Source organism: Notamacropus eugenii, chromosome 6, assembly GCF_028372415.1.
Source record: "Notamacropus eugenii isolate mMacEug1 chromosome 6, mMacEug1.pri_v2, whole genome shotgun sequence".
Lineage (NCBI taxonomy): Eukaryota > Metazoa > Chordata > Mammalia > Diprotodontia > Macropodidae > Notamacropus > Notamacropus eugenii.
This window is the reverse complement of record NC_092877.1, coordinates 78,244,133-78,268,399: the sequence shown is the minus strand read 5'-3', so window position 1 is coordinate 78,268,399 and position 24,267 is coordinate 78,244,133. Positions and strand designations below refer to the sequence as shown.

The window sequence follows — 24,267 nt, the reverse complement described above, 5'->3', positions numbered from 1 at the left end:
AACGCACCCTGAGCAAGAGATGGCAGATGGCAGGTGCCAGGTTTGTCAAGCCACCCTTGCCTACTCCGTCATCTCTCCTCAGCACCCAATGGAAACAGCACTGGAGGGGAAGTTACCGAGAAACACAAGAGGAAATGTCAATATGGAGTGTTTCAGAGAGTGCTGACCTTGGAGACAGGGAGAGGACTTGAGTTCAAATCCAGCCTCCAGAAGTGATTGTGTGTAAAGCCATTAACTTCCGCTTCCTCAGTTTCAAAACCAAATGAGAGTGGGGTACCAGTGAGAGATGTATATAAAGTACTGTGCAAACCTTAAAACTTCATAGAAAAATCATCTATAATTTTTTCCAAGGGCTTTTTTGAATAAAAAAGAGTGAGTCCGGTTTTGTAAGCAAAAGCTAGAAAAACTAAAGGCAGAGGTGTGGTTCTCTTACCGTAGCCACTCTACAAACAAATGAAAAGTAGGAGAGGGAAAAAAATGTTCATTTGAAAGCAGCCAGGTAGGTGTAACTTACTTACACTGATACCAATAATCATCTATTTGAAAAATGAATCCCATCAATAAACGAGTGCCATGAATCCTATAGGACACGTCCAATTAGCCTTCCTTCAGCTGGGCACATTGGCCACCATGGAGTGCGGGGGCAGAGGGAGGGCAATTGTAGGGCACTAGAATTCTTCAGTCATTCATTTATCCATCTCTGGGCATCTTCAAATGAAACTTTAGACTCTTTCATTTAGATTTCCTGCTTTCCAGGTAAGATGAAAAAATCAAGTCAACTTGGGAAGAATGTATGGGTATGCCTGTACCTACCAGTGGATGACTCTGCAACGCACCTGAAGTCAGCTGAACAGTAATTACACTGCTGTATTATTACAAGGTTATCTTTCTTATGCCTGCAAGCTTTTATGGAGTTCACACAGTTGCAGGCCTCAGGGGATAAACCTGGCAGGTAGTTCAAGTCCAAAAAGCAAAAGTCTAAAACAATGGTGCCAAACTCAAATTCAAACCATGGGCCACTAAACCATGGCCTGCAGGCAACATACTGATTTAGTTTTATGACTGAATATCTGTATTTGTTGTATTTTTAAGTATATATTAATTATATTTTAATCTAGTTTGCACTGCATCTGGTAAGACTCCCTTCTGGCTCTGGAACACTGCTTTTGAAAATGTCTTCTGGACAGAACTGTAGACTAGTATAAAGGTTTCATTTGAGAAGTCCCGTTGGGGAGCTTTGTGAAGGGAGCAGAACTCAGGTTAAATATCAAGGTTTGTGAAGTAAGGGGGGCAGATTATTGTTCATTCATTTTCAGTTATGTTCAACTCTATGATCCCATTTAGGGTTTTCTTGGCAAAGATACTGGAATGGTTTACCATTTCCTTCTCCAATAAGGATAGTAACCGTACCTAGAAACCTATAAGGTTTGATTCAACACACACTAGTGACTAACTTTTCCATCAGGCTGTCTTTAGTGCCTTTTCTTCTCTCCTCTTAGCAGGGGCAATTACTGCACTTTGTGGGAGGCTGGACTAACTGACCTCTAAATCTAAGTATTTGCTATATGCACGATGCAGGGGATTCAAAGACAGAAAGGAAATAGTTGTCTTTAAGGAACTTAATACTGGTTTACGTTCTCTGAGATTCCTTCCACTTCTGAGGTTACATGCATTATTCCACAGAATCACAGCTCACACACAAGTAGGTTAACAATGTTTCCGTTTTACAGATGGGCAAACTGAAGGAGTGAGAGACTTGGTTAAAAATCTTGAGATATGTTAGTGACAGGCAGAGTAAGGCCCCCTAGCTCTTCGAGAGGCAGTTAGGGCCTCACAGCTATCCCCCGAAGAGAGGCTTGGAGGCCAGTGATCATAAGAGGTAGATGAAAAGAGGGGGTGCATTCAAGGCATGGGGGAATGTCTATGAACAGTGAAAAAGATACAATGCCCGAATCAGGGAAGAGAAAGGAAGCCAGCCTGGCTGGAACGTCAACCATTTGAAGGGGTGGAATGTGCAGTGATGACGGAAAAGCTGCCTGTGGCCATACTGTGGAGGCTCTATACCACCAGGCTAAGGGGCTCACATTTTGTCCCGGAGCTAATAGGGAGCTACTGAGGATTATGGAGCAAGGGAATAGCCTGGTCAGATCCATGATTTAGGAGGTCATTTTGGCAGCTCTGTGGAGAACAAAAGCAAAGCAAAAACAAGGCTGATGAGATTGTGGCAATAGTTCAGATGAGAGATGATGAAGGCATGAACTAAGATCAATCAACAAGCCCTTATTTGGTACTGAGCTCAATGCCATAAGATAGTCACTATAGTAGACACTGACAACAGATACAAAAACAAAAGTGAAGTGGTTTCTGCTTACGTTCTATCAGAGAAGGCAACACATACATGGCTGTGGGAGTTGAGAGAATTGTGGAAACCGACTGAGCATTCGATTTATTCTGAGGGTCTGGACACTTACTACCTGGGAAGCATTGGGCAATTCCCACTTATCCTCTTAGCGCCTCAGTTTTCTCATCTATAACATGAAGACTGTGGACCAGATGACCTCAAAGGTTTCTTCTAGGTCAAAATCTATGCTCTATGACTCTTTGTGTTGCTGTCTATTGCCTCAGCAAGATTAAATTCAAATGAGTATTAACTATGCTCCACTGGATTATGGTATCAAATGTGGAACTCAGAGATTGATGATGCAACAGAATTCAATGACCTAGAAGAAATAAAGCCTAGTGGGAAAAGTGTTGGAATGAAATTTAAAAAGCTGGATTCTAGGTTTAATATTTACCTCTCTAGACTTCACTTTCTATAAAACTGAGTTATAATACTTCATCCCTGTGACCCCACTCTCTCTCAGCATGTTGTAACAATAAGTGAGATAATCATTACCTCATAGCTCAGTGCTTTGAGCTACTTTGATGAGGCTTAATTTCTTAGTACCTTGTGTTATATCCCCTATCATCAAATTAATTGGCTAATCATATATTTCTGGTCAAAATCACATTGTACAACCACATCCAGAACTTGGTAATTTATTATTTATAGTACCTTTCACCAACGTAAACTGCAAATGTTTGCTTGACCCATCACTTTTATTTTGAACCAAGAATGCATGCTTTCTGTCTTCCCTGAAAGTGGTGCTGGAACAAGCTCATTAAATGTTAAATGACCTTGACAAAGCTGGCAAAGGGGGTAGATATAAACATAACATCACTCCATACTGGTAACTGCAAAAATACTTGTCTTGTTCCCCCTTGGTAGATAATTTCGTTATGAAAAAAAAAAACCTTATCTATTCAAAATGCCTTAAATAGGACTAAGTTACCTGTGGGAATGGGGTTAAAAATAATAGTGTCCCCAGAGCTTCAATGATCAATACATATTCCACATAAGCAACTGGGATATAGATTCAAGATCTGAAATTAAACTAAAATCTAATTTCCACTCCAATTTGACCTATATATAAATATGACTCTGTCCATGTTTACATGTTTGCTTTACTGTTTTTATTTTGCTATGATGGCATTACTGTGCATGCATCACTATTCAAAGCAGGCTGTTTCATATTTTATACATACATATATATACATATATATGCACATATATATATATATCACAATTTCTTGGAGCCAGAAATACAGAACCTTCTTTGAATAATGCCCAATATGGTATTTTGTATGATTAAAGGTTTAATGCATTTTCTGTGTGATCACATAGAAATTCTTTCTTGCTTTTACAAAGTTTCAGTGACTGCTAAAAGTAGCACTTTCTCTGATCTGACAGATGTAATAATTCTGATCAATGCAAAAACCTACCATGATTCCAGAGTACCAAAAATAAAGAAAACATGTCACCTACCTCCTGACAGAGGTGATGAATTCAGCAAGCAACATGAGATATATTTTTAGACATGGCTAATATACAGATATGTTTTGACTGACTATGCATATTTATTACACAAGGCTTTTGTCTTTTCTTTTTCTTCAAGGAAATGATAGGAGGGGAGAAAACAGATGCTTGTTAATTTTTTTTAAGTGGTGCTTCTTCCTCTACTAAATTGTTCCAAGGGACCTTCTAATCTCATGTAACTCTAGGATGCTGAGAAGGAAACACTACCTGACAACAAAGAATGTTCTGAAGATTGCTAGAGGAGCTCTGGAGCCCGTCAGCTATATTACCATACCCGTGCTACAAGGTGGAGTCCTAGTTCTATCCCTAGAGATGGATAGTTGGTATGGATTCTCGCTTAACAGAGGGCTTTTGTACACCTTTCAGCTTGACAGTCAGCATTCTAACAAGATTCAAGTTAGGCTGTTTTATTCAAGGTACCGTTTGTGATTTGGCTACTTATTTTCTTCATAAATGAGGCCCTCTAACTTAAAGAGGACTAACTCTTTGCACCACAACCTAAAATTCCAATGCAAAGTACAGAGAAGTTCAATCCTTAATTACTCATTGCATGCAATTTGTCTGCTATCCCTCTACCTAGAAGGAAGCAATTCCTTAGCACACCAGAGCTGCTTCACTGATTGTTTTTATGTTTATTAGGCAGCTCAATGACACCTGCACTTTATTAATTTGCCATTGTTATTTAGCATGTATTTGAACTCCAGGCAGAGTGAGGGTTATACCATCAACTGCTATAGTAATGTCATTTGACTTCCTTGCAATCCTTCATTCACCTACATCACAATATATCACCTATTATTTTCTCCCATAATAGGGTAGACTTGTTAAAACTACATCAACTAAAATACAATGACAGCAAGAGATAAAACTTTCCTCTAATTTGTGGCCCTTTCATCTCAGGAGACAGTCAACTTCCTATCTAACTGGGCTTTGCATAAGTGTGGCAGCTTTCCAACACCTTGGAGCAGCAGTGCCTAAGGCAAAATATCTATTAAGTAGCATGGTGTATTAGCAAATATCTGCTACCATGTAAGCTTCCTGTGGGTAAGGATCATGCTTTAATTACCTATCTACCTCTTCTAGCAAAATTCATCACCCAAAGTAGGCAATAAATGGTTAATGAATAAATGGCAAATACAATCTCTCACCACCCTTTGTAAAATTAGCATCTTGAAATTTATCCAGGGTAATAATAACTGATCTTAGCTTATGTGTCAAAAGTATGAAGTAGTATTTTCTTTACATTTCAAAATATAAGACTGACAGGAAAGAAAGAGACTAATGATACCATCCTGTCCAACTTCCTTCATTTTACAGATGAAACAAGACCCAGAGAAATAAGTGACCCATTCAGTTACAGAGAAACCTAATTGTTCAAGTTCTTGTATGTTACGTGGGTAAACTAGGTTTTAAATGCCTAAGGTCTTTGTTCACTTTTTTCTAATACATTTAAGTTTTTAACTTTTAAGCTTTTTTGTATCATACACCCCTTTGGCAGTCTGGTGAAGACCATGGGTTCCTCAGAACTATGTTTTTAAATGTATAAGTCAAAGTGCATAGGATTACAAAGGAAATCAAGTATAATGAAAGTTATCAAAATTTGTTTTAAATGTTTTATTTGTTCTAAAACAAATAAAAACTTGTTTTAAATTAAAATTTGTTTTAACATGAGTTCTAGGTTTAAAAAAAAATCATTTCTGGCAAGATCCTTGAGAACAGACCTGAAACATGGTCTTGGAATCTTAAAAGAGTGTTTTATGTATTTATTTGTAGCACACTGCCCACAGATCCCATTGTTTTGCATCCCCCTTGGAATATATCACCTAGGACAGTGCCCTGCATAAAGTGGGTATGAAGTACATAGCTGCTGAGTCAACAAAAATCAATTTAAGGTATCAATATACCAAAAGAAGTTCAGAATCAGTAGTCTAGTAGTATATAGCTAAGAGGCCAACTCATCAAAATAGACTTCTGACACTTTTATCTTGAGAAAGTCTATGTGCTTCATTGTCCCTATCTGAACAATATAAATCATAAGAATACTTTAGGATACATTAGAACTCTATAAAAGTACTCTGACCTCTTTGAAAGTTTCCATACAAACAGCACACTTTCCTATCTTAACACTTTCCCACACTTCTCCCATTGGCGCAGTAAACAAAAGCTTCATTTGTAGTAATGGCATGGGACAGATTTATCACCCATACAGCGGTAACCATAATAGTACGCTTCATGTTTTAGAGTGTTGTAAGTTCAGTCTCACTGCACACACCAGAGTAAAAGCGTCACTTACTAGCCTTAATGGCTTATCTGCCTTGCCCATATACACCCAACTGTTCCATTCATCTACAACTCAGCCAGAACATAATTGTCACTGGGCTGAAACATGGCCTTGAGGGATTAATTTCCAAAAGCCAGAGTTCATAAAGGGAGTCAGGATACAATTAAGAACACCACTGTGTAAACAGATTTATAGGACTGAGAGTATTTTGCATGTGTAATTAAAAACACACCAGTCAGGGACATGTTCATGAAAAAATCAATTTTCAGTAAATCTAGGAGTATAGTTTCTGTACTTACACTTGAACACTGATCAACCTTTTTAGCTTTATTTGATTTCCAGCAACAGCTTTCACTTAGAAACCAGAAGGGTAACAAGTGAATGGTTATTCACACTGATTCGGTGAATAAAACATTAATTACCTTGTATTAAAATTCATACTCTGGAATTCTCTCTTTAACTCTTAAAGAAAAAGGGTATTAGAATTTCTGAATTATACATTGCTCCAAAAAATTAAACTACTACCCATTTTGCTAATATATATTGTACTCTTTTATTATAAAACGTAATGTCCTTGACTTAATGTGATCTCAAGTACTATCTCCCCGTGATCAATTCCAGTGAGAACTAAAACTGATAAGCTGGTTAAATGTGCTTTTACTAAATGAGTCTATAGATAGTTGTCATAAAGATAGCAAAGACTGGAAGGAATCTAGTTTGTTCTGCTGAAATCATGCAACCTGCAGCTCTAGGTACAAGATCCCAATAGAAATAAATCTTCAGCACATCTGTTGGCTGGGACTTCTATTAACAATGTGAAAATATTAATTGACCTTTCATCCTTACATAGCAGATACAGGTATATAAACATCCTGACTCTATAGCCTCATAAACACAATGTTCTATTGTAATTCTTTTTTCAATCAGTAGTTTTCTTCACCATTGTTAAATGTTAAATGTTCTGAAGAAAGAGGATAATTAAAGTTTTTTGGAGGATCTAAAATAAGCACTTTTAAAGAAAACAAAATGCTCAGATCCAGGATTTTAAGGACTGTTAGTCACCCCCTATCAAAGTCCAATTCTGATTGCTTTTTAAGAGACAGAGGGGACTTAAGGTATCCAAAGGTTATGACAATGTAGCTTAAGCTGCTACCTACTTATAAAGATGTTGGGTACAGGTATCATTAATGACTGGCACCGGAGAGCCAATCTAGTTAAATTCAGAGATTCATACAATTAGGTCAGTCATCAGGTAACAAACTACATAAATGTAGCCACAGCAACTTGTGGAATGATATACACAAACACACACATATAAGTGTATGTGTATATACTTACATGTGTGTGTATGTTATATGTATATATACATATGTGTGCATGTATATATTATATGTATATATACATATGTGTGCATGTATATATTATATGTATATATACATATGTGTGCGTGTATATATATTATACACATATATACATATGTGTGCATGTGTGTATATATATATATAATACGTATAATATATAAAACTGACACTGATCTAAAGTTCCAAAGCACTTTATATACATTATCTCATTTGAACTTTAACAATCTTATTAAGACAGATTAAGGAAATTAAATTAAGGAAAAATATGCTCACTGAGATTAACTAACTTGCCCAACTAGATGGTACAGTGGATAAGAGTGTTGGGTCTGGAGTCTGAGCCGGATTCAAATCTGGTCTCAGACACTTACTAGGTAAGTGACTCTGGGTAAGGCACTTAACCTCTGGTTGTTTCAGTTTCCTCAGCTGTAAAATGGAAATAATAATAGCACCTGCCTCTCAGTGTTATTGTGGGGATCAAGTGAGATAAATTTGTAAAGTGCTTAGCACAGTACCTGGCACGTAGTAGGCACTCTAGAAGCACTTACTCTTTTCCCCTTCTACAGTTACAGATCCAATAAGTGTTGGAACCATCATGTTTGGCAGTAAGGTGAGGCTGTGATCTGTGTCAAGACTACACAATGTGATTTCATAATCATAAATATTTCAAAATACTACCATTAAGATGTCATAGTCTGACAAGAAAACCATTCAAATAAAAGTAACGTAATTCTATCTCTTTAAATTTAACTTAAAAAACTGATATAAACGACTGCAGATTACACTATGAAATTTAGTTACATTACTGAACAAAGATAAATATTTTATAAAATGGGAATTACAGTTGGTAAAATGATATATACTACCTTTTAAAGACACTATATGCTTCCTTGAACTTGTAGCAAGAATGCTACAAGTTTTTAAATGCTATTTTTCCCATTACAAATAAACACAAAAGATGTTTTATGCACAGAAAAACAGTAAAACAAAGTCCTGACTTAATTAACATTTAGTAACAATAGAATTTGACTAAAATTCCTATCTCCTAGAGACCTCTGTATCCCAAAATCAAATTTAGCATAAACTAATGAATACATGCTTATAAACTTCTATAATAGCCAAAAGGCTTTGGAATACTAAAGTTTTTGTCAAAGGATAATTATAGAAGATGTATAAAAACACTAAAAAAAAAGGGAAACAATTTAGTATTCACGTTTTGCAAAACAAGATTTAGATCATAATCTATAGCCCCCTCTATTTTCAACATAATCTATAAATTCAAATTTTTCATGAGAACAACCTTATTTTAAACTAGATATGACTCATACTTTAACCATCTTCAAGGAGAAATTTGTATACAAAATGCTCTAGTTTTACGCAATGTACAATTGAGTGGTGGGACTGTCAGAGTCTGGCAGTATAAGAAAACAAAGGGAAAGAACAAATCTCCAAGTTGAAAATGATCACAGCCATATTTTAACCGCATTCGCTTGACCCATCTTCAGTATTTAAGTAATTACTGTCACATCATTTCATTCTTGTTTTACAGGTTCACCTTAAAGCAAGGAATTTAGGTGGCTTAATCTCAATCTTTTTTTTCAGCTCAGAACATTTTCAAATAGATTACATGAATCAAAACTGTACCCACCAGTTCAGTTACCAAATGAACAGAGAATTACAGATCCTTAAGATCTCAAAATTCAATCTAATTTGTTCTCAATAATTTTTTTCCCTTAATTTTGTGCCCTAATACAACTTAACTATCAAAAAATGCTCAACACATAAAATCTGGGATGTGCAGGTAAATGTTTAATAATCTGCTCTCTAAAAACAAACATGAACCCATGAGTCACTTTTAAGTTTAATTTGCATTATTAACATTTTCTCCACCACTTTCTTAAATCTAGATAATCAAAAAACAATAAATCAAGCCCTGATTTGTAGCACTGGCTCATTCCCAAGGTATACAAGCTCATATTGAAATTGGAACCATCAGCTCTCCCAAGCTGGAATGAGCTAGCTCTATCACATCCTTGTATACAGCCCACACTTCTTCCCAATATCTCATCCTATCTTATAACTAAAATACTCATTCACTATGAATTAATCAAAAAATATGCGAATGCCCTCCGTGTGAGGAAGGCATGCTATTCTGTGCAGATGGTCGGGCACAGTGCAGAACAACTGAGTTCGGCAGTTTCAGGTCCATCACAAGAACAATTAATTCCTTTCAGTTTCACTCACTCCTCCAAAAGTAGAGACCGACAGATACATTCTGACCAATTTATTGGTTGTGTATAAGGAAAGAAATAATATATCACACAACACCATAGTACACAACAAGATAACAGTCTTAACATGTGACCTTTATCTGGCTGCACTTTCCCGTCCAAGGAAATCCTAAGTCTTTATAAACTGATCAACATGCTGCAGAGAGGGCTCAGGTAAAAGGTGGAGGCTATTTGACAGTTGCACAGGAATTAACACCCATTAATTTGGGAGAGAACATTAAGAAATCAACAGTGCACAGGAGTTCATTAACACTAATGCTAAATGATATTTAGTTGAACCTATTACTCCTGATGTTCCCAAGGAGTAAAATTATGCAGATGTCCGCTACACGTCCTTAATACTCAACAGCTCTAGCTGTGAATGTTGTTGATTCAAAGAATCGAAAACTCAAGTACAATAACAGAATGAGGAAAGTTAATAACTTAGGGACAAGCAGCATTTTTGCTATTTAACTGATAAGGACACAATATCAATCTTTTCACAGTTTGCAAGCTTAGCACTGCAGGCATTCACAGTTTTAAACTGATAATGGAAATATAAAAATAACAAATACAAAGCATTCAGGGATCTTACAAAGAAGAAATGGAATAGAAAGAGTAGTACGTTTTGCTGATTAAAAATTTTTTTAATACTAAAGAAACTGAAAAGCCTCCTTCAATAACAAATGACAAATGCTTAAATGTAAACTCTGTGCTAACAGGATTAAGTCCTGACACTTACTTTTTGAGAAGCAGAAAAGACTGAATTCTCTTCCTCAAATTCAATTTATGTTTGCTTTAAAAACTACAGTTCTTCAGGCAGTTTTAAAAAGAAACATCAGCAAAAAGAAACGTCCTTCCAATGGCTATATTTCTGGAAGATGAAGCAGATTTAAAGAAAATATGCATTGCTCATGAGATAATTCACTGTTTATTTCTTTGGTACAAAGAAAAGTTGGTGTTCTAAAAAAATCTTAATCCACCTCTTTACTAACATGAGAACATACAAAATAACTGCAGCCCAGATTATGAATCTAGGTGAGATTCATGTTCTTCCACTGCATCCACCAGACCAGCAGATCCACTGACAACACTTTCTTGGTTATCTGCTAACTGAATCAATTCTTCCTGCTCACCAGGAGCAAGATGGGATGAAGATTCCTCCTCCTCCTCTTCATCTTCCTCTTCTGCCTCCCCATCATCTTCTACATCCATTTCAAATACTCTAACATGACGGAGATTTGAGCTTAACTAAAGAAATATGAAAGTATTTGGTTTTAAAGATTTTTAAAATATTAAGAAATTTTAAATTAATACCTTTGAGCATCCCAATAAATATACTTTTTCAGCAATTGTAAAATGGAAGCAGAAACTGAAAAGTGTTCTTTTTAAAAAGGAAAATAACTCATTATCTCAATTTATACCACAATCACGAACTTTAGCCCTCTAATAAAATGAGCATGTGGATTATAAAAATGTAGAGTATAGGGTTTTAACTTAGTACTCAATGAACACAAAACTAAATAGCAAAGAATTCATGTAACATGCCATAATCAATTTAAAAAATCCTATTCAAATTTAAATACTTACTACACAAGAGACCTTCCGAAAACCATTCACAGCAACATACTGTGCTTTCATGTTCTCCAGTATTCTCCACTGATTCTCCAGGAAGACAGTATGTGAAGGTATAACATCACTCTGTTCATCTAGCCTACATAGAGTAAAAGCATAATAAGCGGAATTACTGTTTTTTTCCTCATTTGCTGGAGAAAGAGGAGGACAGTTAAACCTGTCCCTTCAACTTCTGTCCAAATTCATCTGGCATGCTTCTCTTGAGAAACTAAGAAAAAACCCTGAAATTTTAGGACAAGATCACAGATTTAGAGATGGAAGAAACCTCAAAATTCATCAAATGAAGGGTTCAACCCCTTCATTTTACAGATGTGGAAACTGAGGCCCAGAAAGACTAAGGGCTTGCTCAAGGTCTAACAATGTGAGCATCAGAGTATTCGAATTCAGATCTCTGACCTGGCTAACCAAAAGTTAGCCTAGGAAATCATCTTTGATTAAACAATCACCAAGACCTTTGTAATCTCTCCTAATATTTTCTTGTTTTTCCACTATTCTCTATTTCCAATATCAATTTATCCTAGTTTTAGCCTTTGTAATGTGGCAGTTTCAAAGAGGTAAAATACCTGTAATATTAACTTAGTTAACAAAATTACATTTTAATTCCCTTTGAGAATAAGTTAATAAATTTTAAAAGAAGGAAAAATCCAATTCCTCAGGACTCCAAGTCCAAGTCGTCCAAGCTTTCTTTTGAAGGTAGCAACCTATGGTTTTTATGGCCCTCTAGGATTGGTCGGTATAGCTTGTGAGAATCACAGTAAGGAATAGAGTAGGAAGTGGGAGTTCCCTCTATTCCACTGTGTACTTGGCATCCTGTTTTGAAAGAAGACCTCTTTGTTCCAAAAGGTAAATTCTAGAGGAAGGAATATAGTCAAATGCAGAATAACTAACCTTCCATTAAATCTGTGGTAATGCTACTCCAAGGTTTTCTTGGGATAAGAATTTGAGGAAATCACTTCATCCTACCCAAGTACATCTCATCTTGTTCTAATAATTTCTCCTCTTTTTCAGAAGGTAGAAGAATAGATGGAGATTCCCTGCTTTTTAGTTATCAATATTACACTCCACTTATCAAGTATACTCTGAGTCTACATTCTACATTGTAAAAAACACATTTAGTTCTCAGCTGAGAGCTACAACATTATCCGTGTCCCTGTACCTTGTACAGATTGTCCCACTGAGCTCCTTCTCTGGATGGTCTCCCTTAGTATACACCAAAGATAATGGTAACTGAGCCAAGACTCTTTCTTTGCCTTCTTGGTCTTCATTTTCCTTAAGAACCACTGTTACCGTTTCATCATCATAAAAATGTGCATCAAGACAGCTGTAGGAGCTGGAGTAAAAGAGGAATGTATTCTATTTAGAGATCATCCATTAACTGAATGATCACCAGAAGCACAGGCATTAAATCTGACAGTGAGGGGGAAAAAAAAGGAAAAGATCAAGTCACATCTTATTTAAGGATATATTTCAAGATTCATTCTATTTGGATTCATTCTATTTTCTTCTAAATTCCCACTGACCTGCTGTTCTCTGATTAACGATGGATAGGTCTAACAAGATTTTTGATCACATGTTCATGAAACCAAGAGTACAGAGACAAATTTGTTCCTGGTCACAGAAGCCGCTTGAGATCTCTGTTCAGACTTAAGTCCCTACTCTATTCAGTCGCTTTCTCTGTGGAGAGCCCTAGAGCACTCAGTGTAAGTATGCCTTATGGGAAATTGAGCTGCCTGGCACCAAAGTGATGCCTATGTTTAAAGGCAATTCAGCTTCACTCAAACTGGTAGACAGGGAAGTAAAAGTGAGATTTCATGTAGAAAGACATACAATTCAAAAGTCTTTACCAAAAAGTAATGCTTCCCTTTTTAAGGATGGACAACAAGAGAATTTTTTTGAAGAGAGAATCCCATATTTAGCTTTTCTACATTAATCAGTTGACTCTCATAACAACTCTGGAAGAGTTGTTTTCCATCCAAATTAAGTACATAAGGAAAAGCAGGCACAGTAATGAAAGAGATCTACAGTATAACTTGAATTGCATACAAAATAAATCTGGTATAGCCAGAATCAGAACTTTCAATATCCATACTGTCTCTTTAATTCCCAAGGCAAAACTGCCTCCTTGGCCCACAAAGCTTAAAATGTCTCACTTACGACATATCTTATCCAGTATGCTGAAAGGTATGGACAAGAGATGGAGAGCTGGCCTCAGAATTAGGAAGCCCTCGTCTCCTGAGCCCTGGGCAACTCCCTAAGAATAAGTTGCAAAGAAGGTGCCAGCTAGCATTGGTAGAGTTTTATCAATGAAATCACAGGTCTAGTCCCTACCTCTATCCTTATGAAACATTCTGCCATAGCATAATTAGTTCACCTACAGATTAAACTATTCTTCCATGGACAAAACAAAATGTAAAGAATTTTTTTCACTATAGCATTTACTAGAAGCATTGTAATATGACTGATGTTCCTTAAATTCAATTTTACTTAATTGAAATATATGTGAAATATTAGTATTCAAGAGTAAAATATGCCCCAACTAAATTAATTGTGTGTCTCTAGACAAAGGTCAAGATATACCCATTTTCGAAGTTTTCATTTGTTGTATTCAAGAAACTTCCAAACTCAACAGCAAGTAGTCCATTATTGACAGACCTTGGAGAAAGGAAGAAAAAAGACAGAATATCACTTGGCCAATCTGAGTAATTCAATAATTCAAAAGCTTATTCAAGGACCTGATTGGAAGATTCAGTACATTACTTACATACTATATTCTACCCTAAAGAAATATAAATTTAACTCTCCCTGAAGAAAACATATTAGCTGGATTAAAGCATCAGGATAAATAGAACCCACCATCAATATTTTATTACTCCTAAAAACATTATGTCACAAATGAATTAAGAAGGATATTGAACAACCTTTTTTGTTCATTTTCTTATCAGGCTCATCTTAACCTCACTCAGGCATAAACCGTGCCTCCCCTCCCCCACTTTTTTAAAGGAGCTGACAGGAATCACTGTTTTTTTTGGCTCTATCACTGGCCCCAACACACAAAAGGAGCTGTTACCAGTGTGGGAGTGAAATAGGCTGCTCCTTTGTAAAAGGCAAGTTTCAAAGATGAAGTTAAACTCGGTATTGTAGTAAAAAGAGAACCAGACATACTCAGGAAACCTAGGCTCTCTTCCTAGATCTGCTACTAATTGGTTTGTGATGATGGTCAAGTCATTTATCCCTCAGCTCTCTCATTCATGAAATGAAGGCCTTAGATTCAATGCTATAGATCACAGAATCTAAGATCTCTACCAGAGGCAACAAGCAATCAAATTCTGTTGCTTCTCAGGGAGATCAGAAGAAACACGTAGCACGCCAGCTGATTGGGGTTGTTTTGTTTCCCCTTCTTGCAGGGCAGGCTACACTTAAAGGATGGATTCCAATGCATTTTCTAATATACTAAAGAATAACAGAATGGGAGATTATCTAGTCCAAATCTTTCATTTTACAGATGATGAAACTGAGACCCAAAGACATGAAGTAATTTGTTCAAGGTACAGTTAATTAGAAGTAAAAACCTATATTCAATTATGAATATAAAGGGGCAAGGAGGAAAAACTCCATTTGTTTGAGGAACACATTATTATTTTTTCATTTTAACTTAATACTAACCTGGATATGTCAGTATGTCTCCTCAAAATATAAATTTTAGAAGATGAACTATCTGACATAGTAAAGAGTACATAATGTAGATTTGAAGATTTGTCATTCCAGCTGAAAAAAACGAAGAAAAGTAAAATCCATTTTAAAATGGAATTTATTAACTTCTACTAAGAAAAACTGTCAAAGATGAAACTGACAAAGGCTTACAGGAAGGGCAATTTGAACAATCTAGGTGTAGAGTCCTCACTGAAACAAAAGAAAAAACAAGTCAGCAAACTCCACATTTGCTGAATTATATGGTGAAAATGTGGAGAAAAATACCTTTTAGCAGCTTTGTATAAGGGAATACAGACAGCTTGATTCACTGATTTTCCAATAACATCCTATAAAAATGAATGTATTTTAAAATTGAACAGAACATGTTTTTTTGAGATATACACAGATGTTCTAAGAAAAACATCAAAAAATAAAAAGTGACTAATTGTTACAGTCCAGTTGCTGTATAAAATTATCTAATAATAAGAGTCTATGTTTATACAACACTTTCAAAGTACTTTCCTCATAATACTCTCATGAAGTATAAAAATAAATTATCTTTACTGTCCTTCTTCAAAACTTCTTTCACTCTTTCCCCTCTCTCCCAGTTTTCAGCCCCGCCTTCTCCAAAGTGCACACTAAGTACTGCTCCTAAGGCACAAGTCTTACTCACTTGGCCTAGTTTCCCACTGGTGACTCAATAGAATATAGACGTGTTGGCCTGGATTTAAGAACTATCACAATGTGGCCAAACCTACCTTACTAAATGTACGTTAGATCATTTCAGTCAAAGGAGGCTACTCATTATTTCTTGTTCTGTAGCATCCAGCCCACATGTATTTGCATGTGATCCCCTTCATCTCCCGCCTGTAGAATTAAAGTACTACTCCTTCCATGAAGCTTTCTCAATTCTTCTCATCTAAAAGTTGACTCCAATTATATTCTAACTTGTTCAAGTGAGTCCACTGTATACATATCTCTTCCACTCTACTAGATGTCAAGCTTCCAGAGACTAGGCAGTCTTTCTTCTCCAGTCCCTAAGGGCCTAATGTGTTGTTTGCAGAAAGTACTTTAAAGATGTTTACTGAGTTGGGAGTAAGGCTCAAAGGTGAAGAGACTTCTCCGTTCATTGCCACAGAACTAAGGGCCAGGGACTCAAACCCAAATCTTTTGATTCCAAATTCGGTACTCTTTCCGATAAACATCATCAGACCACTTTTTAAGACCACACTTCTTTTCTCAAGCAACTTTAATGAGTACAGCAGAGGAACAAAAGACAAGAGAAGAAAACTGCCTTCTCTAAGCTCACATCATTCATTAGCCATCTCTTTAAACAAAAACAAAGACTTGAGTGGTACTAACCAAATTTCTTTTTGCTACCACTGTTCATAATGAGTTTGTTCAGTGACTAAAATACTCCAATGTTTTTAAAACTATTCCTAATTTTTCTATCCAATTTTTAAAATGATCACCACAATAATTAATCATTTATATAAGTAAGATATATAGATATTCATGGTCCTGAACTATCTTTCCTGAAAATGTCAAAAGAATATTCCTAATACATAAGTCCATTTCCTCACTTAAAAATCATCAGTGTCTCCCAATCATCTATCAAATAAAATTAAAACTCCTCCTGGAATTCAAAGACTTTCATAATCTAGCTCCAACCTACTTTGAATTTTATTTGAAACTTACTGCTGGTTTTTGTAAACAACGATCGATAATGCTCTCCATCTGTCTTTTCACGAAATGCAATGACTTTTCGGGATAATAGGGAAACAGCAAAGGACTTTCTATAAACAAAAAGTTATGGTTTAATATAGAAAAAGATTAGAAGAAAGTATTAACTACTAAGTAGGCACAACCAAGAGTCCTACTATCATTACAGAATTCAATTTGGGTATTTCAATACATCTCCCACAGACTAATTATATTCAATCAGTCAACAAATATTTAATTGCCTCCTCAGTATATTTTATTGAATACATTTTAAAAATAATTCCGTAAGTACTGGCTGAATTTGTTTTTAAGTTTAGTCAAGAGGGTAACCATAAGATAGAAAATTCCATTATGTAGAACATTTCACATTAACATACCAAAAACTCATAAGTGCTATGATACATAGGGATAGGGACTGGATCTCTGATTTCAATGGTATGGAGAACTCCCAGGTGAGGAAATACTCTCTACCAAAGTAGATAGGCACCTTCTCTGCCTAGAGTTGCCTAAAGCACTGAGAGGCTAAGTCACTGCCCAGGCTCACTCAACTCGTTCTGTCAGAGGCAGAACATGAACCCACGTCTTCCTGACTTTGAAACTAGCTCTCTGTGTAGTATGTCATACTATTTCTCACAACACTTACAGAAAAGAGTGAATTACTGCTCTCAAAAGTCTTACATAGGGAAAAAAAAATCATGATAATCTCCTAATTCAAAAAATTATACTAATCTGGATACATACTGTTGATTTCTCCCGCCCCACTAGACTATAAATTCCTTGAGAACAGAGATTTTGTCATTTTAAAAAAATTTTGTATCCCTAGTAGTATCTTACTTGTTTGTTGAATGAAAAAAAAACTGAATTTAGTTCTAGATTTATTCCATAGTCACGCAACATTCTCCTAGCATAACACTAAGAGCCTAGGGAATAAATAATCAACTATGTCCAAGTCACCTTCACTCTGAAAATATACCTTCAATAGACCACAGCATCCCCTCAAGCTATCATCCTATATCTCTCCTCACATTCTAAGCCAAACTCCTTGAAAAAGCTGTCTATTCTCCTTCCTCTACTTCCTTTACTCTCAATTACACCTCAAACCTTTGTAATCTGGCTTCAGATCTCATCAACAAACTAAGCCTGCTCTGTGCAGATTTACCAGTGATTTCCTAACTGCTAAACTGATGGTGTTTTCTCAATCTACCACACTTCCTACTCTCTCCCCCACAAAAATCTTTCCTCTCTAGATTTTTGTGACACTGCTTTCGAGGAATCTCCTGCTACCTGTCCCACAGTTTCTCCTTGTTTTTTATTAGCATTCATATCACATGCCAGCAGGAGATATACCTGAAAACTCTGTCCTGGCCTCTTCCCCCTCTATTCTCATTCCCTTGGGAACCTCATCAGCTACTTGGATTCAACTATTCAATGCAGATGACTCACAACTGTACATAACCAACCCAAGTCTCTCCCCTGAGCTTTAGTCTTAAGTCAACAACTGACCTTTGGCCATTTTTCAAATTACATGCCCTCTCAACATCTTAAATTTAAACTAAACTAAACATCTAAACTCTTCTCTCTTCCAAACATGCTTATTTTTATTTAATTCAACACCATTCTCCCAGTCTTCCAAACTAATACATTATCTGTTCAACATTATCCTTGTCTCAGAACTCTCCTCACTTCACATATTCAATCAGTTGCCAAATTTTGCCATTTCTACCTTCACCAAATCTCTATCCCTTCTTGCTTTCCAAGACCTAGTCCTCCACCCCATCTCAGCCAAACAAAACATGTGTTTGATCTTGCCAACACTCACAAATATACCACCTCCACATTCAAGAATTTGGAAATCTCCTTATCCATCCATAATCCATTGACTTTTCACCTCTCCCTCTACTTTTCTTTACCAAATTCTACTCCCCATCCTTACCATGATCCTCAATCTCTTGACCCCTCAATCCTCTTCCACACCATCTCCCCTGCATGAGCCACTCTTTCTTTTTCCTTCCATGTTGACTTCTTGGTGAACCAATTCAACTTTACACTGCTTCAAGCCCCCAAAGCTCACCTTTGGACTACTCTCATCATTTGCTGCTTTCGCTGCTGAATAAAAGTGAAGAAAATCATGAAACCATTCTGACTGGATCCACTACCAGTTTATGTCATGCAACCTTGGCTGAGCCCTCACCATTGCTAGACAAATTCACTATACCTCCCTTGTCAACTCACTATCCCATTCACCAGTGACTCTAAATTTTTTCATCCCTACTCAAACATCCCAACTCCCCTCCCCCAACTCTCTTGGCTGAAAACCTTGTCTCATATTTTACAGAAAAAAAACTGAAGCCATTTGTTATGAACTGCATCTTCCTCATCTCCTATCAGCTTGGTGCCTTCTGCCACTATCTCCTCCTTCATCCCTGCCTCACACGATGAAGTGGCCTTAGTCCTTACCAAGGCTAACCTCTCTACTTTTTCAAGCAATCCCATCCCTTCCAATCTCCTCCAACAGGCTGTCCCCTCTGTCATCTGCATTCTCACTTATTTTCAATTTCTCCCTCACGACTGGTTCATTCTCTGCTACTGGCAAACTGTCTTTTGAATCCTTAAAAAAACTCCCACTTGATCGTCCAAACCCTGCAATTGTCCTACTACCTCTTCTGCCTCTTGTAGTAAATTACCTGAAAGGCTGTCAGCAATAGTGGCCTCCACCTTCTCTCTTCTCACTCTCTTCTTAATCCCTTACTACCTGGTTTCAGATATTATCATTATAGATGACTGCAACAGAAATTGCTCTCTCCAAACTACCAATGATCTCTCTTAGTAGCCAAATTCAATGACCTTTCCTCAATCCTTATTCTCCTTGACCTCTCTGCAGTCTTTGACACTTTCTTTGACACTCTCTTCTTTCTAGGTTTCAGGGATACCACTCTCACCTGGTTCTGCTCCTACCTATCTGACTTTTCCTTTTCAATATCCTGTGCTGCATCCCCATCCACATCATGTCCTGTAAATGTAGGTGGACCTCAGGGTTCTATCATGGGTCCTCTTCTCTTCTCCCTCTATATTTCACTTGTTGATCTCATCTGCTCCCATGGATTTAATTACCATCTCTATGCTCCCAAATCTACCTATCCTGCTCCAACCTCTCACTAACCTCTAATTTTGCCTCTTCCACTCTCTTCCAGACATCTCAAACTGGATGTCCAATAGAGTTTTCAAACTTAACATGTCCAAAAGAGAACTTATTAACTTTCCCCCAAACCATTACCTTTCTCTTACTTTCCCTCTTACGGTAGAAGGCAACATAATTCTCCAGGTCTCTCAGGCTCACAACTTAGGAGTTATTCTCAACCCCTTACTATCACACACATAATCTCATATCCAATCTGCCGCCAAAGCCTGCTGATTTCACCTTCGCAACATCTCCCAAATATGTCCCCTTCTCTCAGCCTCTTCCACTGTCACTTATCTGTACTGTCTAGTACAGACCCTTATCATCTCATGCTTGGATTATTGCAACAGCGTCTGCCTGCCTCAAGCCTCTCCCCATTCCAATCCATTCTTCATTAAACCACCAAATTGATTTTCCTAATGAGCAGTTTCAACCATATCATATACCTCCTCCTCCAAAAAATTCCAGGATCAAATCACAAAATCCCCTGATGTTCAAAGCCCTTCATAAACCAGTTCCTTCCTACCTTTCCAGTCATTCTACACTTTACCAGTCTTCAGTGTAGTGACAATGGTCTCCTTGCTGTTCCATGAACTAGACATTCTAGCTTTGGACATTTTTCTGGCTGTCCCCCATGCCTATAATGTTCTCCCTCCTCACCACTACCTCCTGGATTCCCTAACTTCATTCAAGTGCCAACGCAAATCTCATCTTCTATAGGAAGCCTTTCCCAAACCCTCTTAACTAGCACCTTTTCTCTCCCCTATTTCCTAATTTTCCTGTACACAGTTTGTTTGTACATATTTGTTTGCCTGCCTCTCCCATTAGAGTATGAGCTCCTTGAGGACAAGGGCTCTCTTTCGTCTCTTTATGTATCCCCAATGCTCAGCATAGCACATGGCTCATTTTAGGTACTTAATAAACGTTTACTGACTGATCCCCTTTTCTTCTCACACAGTTACCACCTTAGTTAGGGAAATTATTATTCCTCAGCTAGATAACTGAAATAGCCTCTTAACTGAGCTCCCTGCCACAAGTCCCTTATCACTCCAGGCCATCCAATAACACTTCTGCCAAAGAAACTTTCCTTAAGCACAAATATGACAATGCAACTCCCCTACTCAATCAATGTCAATGGCTTTCCATTGTCTGTAGGATCAAATATACACTTCTCAGTTTAGCTTTTAAAGCTCTTCACAAATTGGCCCCAATGTTTCTCTCTCAAGTCTCATTGGATCTTATTCCCCCCCACCCCTGCCATGATCCAGCCACACTAGCCTCCTCTATGTTCCTCGCATGGGCCATCACAACTCCTGCCTCTGTGTGCCTTTGAACCAGCTAGCTCCTATGCCTCAACTCTACCTCAGAGAGTCTCTCTCTTTCTTTAAAATGTAGCTCAAGCAATATCTCCTTCATTAAGTCTCTCCTCATCTCCCTAATTGCTAGTGTCTTCTCTCTTAAAATACCTTGAATCAAACTATTTTGTATACATTTGTATTTATTCACCTTCACATATATGGATGTACATATATATGTGTGTGTGTGTGAGAGTGTGTATGTGTGGGTGGGGGGTGTATATAAAAAAAATTTGCTGTTTTCCCTACCAGAATATAATAAAGCACATACATTTTCTATTATAGAACATGAGTTACAAAATGCAGCTGAAATCTGCTTATTTAAAGGTCAGATGAGTGGTAAGCCAGCATTACTGTTCACTGATTTACTCACTAGTCAAATGGATCTGTGATCATGTCAGTTTTCAAGTAAGCTCCTTGCTTCATTTTTTGTACTCATAACCTTTGTGCCTAGCATGGTGTCTAGCATATAACAGGGCTTTAATAAATGGCTACTGACTGCCTGGATCTATAGACAATTTAATAATGTTATCTAGACATAGATCTCTTATTTGATTCCTACTTGCTCTGTTTCTTCATATAACTCAAATGAACACAAAAATTATTATTGACTTCAAAGGAGCTCGACAAGGCTACAACAGGTGCTCATTAAACATATGTTGATTATTTAACTAGGCTTATATGGATTTAAATGTGGCCAAAGACTACTTATTGTACTAACAGTATCATTAAATACCTTTAAGGTGAGTGCTATTCTGAAGAAAATCATACCATTGGTTTCCCTCGATATTGGGTGGTGACACAAGATCATCATCTTCATCTTTCAAATACTAGAAATTAATTATTTAGAACTTAAAAACAAGAAATCAAGACATTTTGTCAAAAAATAGGAAGTGCTTCTATTTAATGTTATTCATGTATAGAGGATCATCCATCTCACTTTCAGATCTCCTGAAGTGATTCATTACCACTAAGCATACAAAATCAGGTGACCAAAGCATACCATGTATAAAATTACTAAGTAAATAGAGATTATTACACATTATAGTCTGTAAAAAAGAGACTAAGAGTTTAAATTTGAAATACTCTATGTCTAAGAAATAAATTTTAATCATGTTATTAGTTATATAGTTGTTCCACAATTGTTTATAAATGATCATTATCTATTGTGGAATCTAGCACACTGCCACACCTCAACAAGTGTTAATTAAGACTAATAGTACTATAAATTTTTACAGGTTAGAAAAACAGCATGATAACTAAGTTGAATAAAAATTTTACCTGACCAACTCTTTCTACATTGAAGTACTTTCCTTTTCGATTATAAAGCTCTGGAGCCTAGAGAAAACAAATATATTATATGACTCAATACAAAGTCAATCTTATTCATTTAAAAGCAAATTATCAATCAAGTTTTATAATATAGCATGTGCATTTTCCATTATAGAACATGAGGTCAAATACAGCTCAAATCAGCTTATTTAAAGATCAGATTGTTATAAACAAGCATTACTGTTCACTGACTTACTTGATAATCAAACGGATCTGTGACGACGTCAATTTTGAGTTATTTTAAACTTGATTCAGGCTTTTTTATTAAATTACAATAAACACTATTACATATTTCTAATTAAACAGGTTTGGTTTGGTTCACCACTTTGGTTCTCAGAAGAAAGACAATACTGTAAAAAAATTCTAGTCCTACCTCATTGAAATGCTCCGTAAGAAAATCAGCAACAAATGTGATATCTTTTTGAGTCATCTGCCAAAAAAAAGAAAAAGAACAAAATGTTCTTAAGAATCAAACATCTATATAAAAGGAAACTTCTCAAATAAATGCTAAAACAACTAAAAAAGCATAATTTTGTCACTTAGTGAATGATACAGAAGCTCATGTAAAGTGTTTTTTCCAGAATAAGCTTCAACATTTAAAGTTCATGATCATAAGATCATGAATTCATAGGCTATAAGAGTGCTTGGAGAGGGATGTACTAAGAAATGAAAAGCCTACTTACTCCTTGACCCAACCAAGCAAACAGCTCTTCAATTCCTTACCTCCTTAAGAGGTCTTTGAAGGAAGCTCTCAAGATCAAGAGTGAGCCAGCCCCACTCCAAAGCCAGCTCAGAACTCTTCTCTACAGCATTACTGGTTACCCTGATATTCTCTCTCCCATCCAATTTTGGATTAAGTATGGCAGCTTCAAACAGCTTTGACTCTGGTTTCACCTTTCATCTTTTAGAAATCATGACACAACTGGGGATGAGTCACTTTCTTTAACCCAACTGGAATTCTCTAAAGCTATTCCATCTCAGTACAAGGAACAGAACTGAAAACTTGTAACCCATCTGGTGTATAGTATTTAATAAATACTCATTGACTGACTGATTACTCAGACTGAAAGCAATCCTGCACAAGACATACAGAGCACAGAGCATTAGTGAGATTGATTCTGTTCAATTAAGGCTGATTGAGTCCATCTGGCCCCAGGCTAGACAATACCTAACCCATCTTAATCACTATTTTTTAAAATACCAAGGGGAAGGAGATTCCACTGTCACATCTGCTAAGCCATTTAAATGGTTCACAGTCCTCAGAATTATAAGCAAAAACTTTCATCACCAAGAACCAAATCTGTATTGCATCAATTAAAATATTTAATCCTTCTATCATCAAAGGAAAACAGACTTCAAAAAAGATAAAATGAACACCATAAAGATACTTGTTTTGTGTAGAGTGAAATCATTGATTCATTAGAGCAAAGGTCAAAATCAAAACCAAATTAAAAGGATAAAGAGAAGACAAAAACATTCTAACTTAACCTGATAATAAAAAATTAGAAATCGACAAAGAAAAAGAAATTG

General features: G+C 36.5%; 1 protein-coding gene across 2 annotated transcripts in view; it reads right to left on the bottom strand.

Moving 5' to 3' along the window:
- Positions 1–9,824: 9,824 nt before the first annotated feature.
- The window catches only part of ANAPC4 (anaphase promoting complex subunit 4), a 44,061-nt gene continuing 29,618 nt past the window's right edge, over positions 9,825–24,267 (bottom strand). The window contains exons 19-30 of one of the 2 annotated variants that reach the window (XM_072620394.1): positions 23,111–23,167; positions 22,687–22,743; positions 22,142–22,235; positions 16,849–16,946; positions 15,436–15,497; positions 15,322–15,360; positions 15,124–15,225; positions 14,038–14,112; positions 12,617–12,790; positions 11,416–11,539; positions 10,962–11,076; positions 9,825–10,699 (exon numbers count right to left, since the gene is read on the bottom strand). In XM_072620394.1, coding sequence (XP_072476495.1) covers positions 10,692–10,699; positions 10,962–11,076; positions 11,416–11,539; positions 12,617–12,790; positions 14,038–14,112; positions 15,124–15,225; positions 15,322–15,360; positions 15,436–15,497; positions 16,849–16,946; positions 22,142–22,235; positions 22,687–22,743; positions 23,111–23,167 — 1,005 coding nt within the window. In that variant the 3' untranslated portion in view covers positions 9,825–10,691. Of the gene's footprint in view, positions 10,700–10,737; positions 11,077–11,415; positions 11,540–12,616; positions 12,791–14,037; positions 14,113–15,123; positions 15,226–15,321; positions 15,361–15,435; positions 15,498–16,848; positions 16,947–22,141; positions 22,236–22,686; positions 22,744–23,110; positions 23,168–24,267 lie in introns of those variants that run through there. The other variant, XM_072620393.1, reaches the window with a different exon arrangement.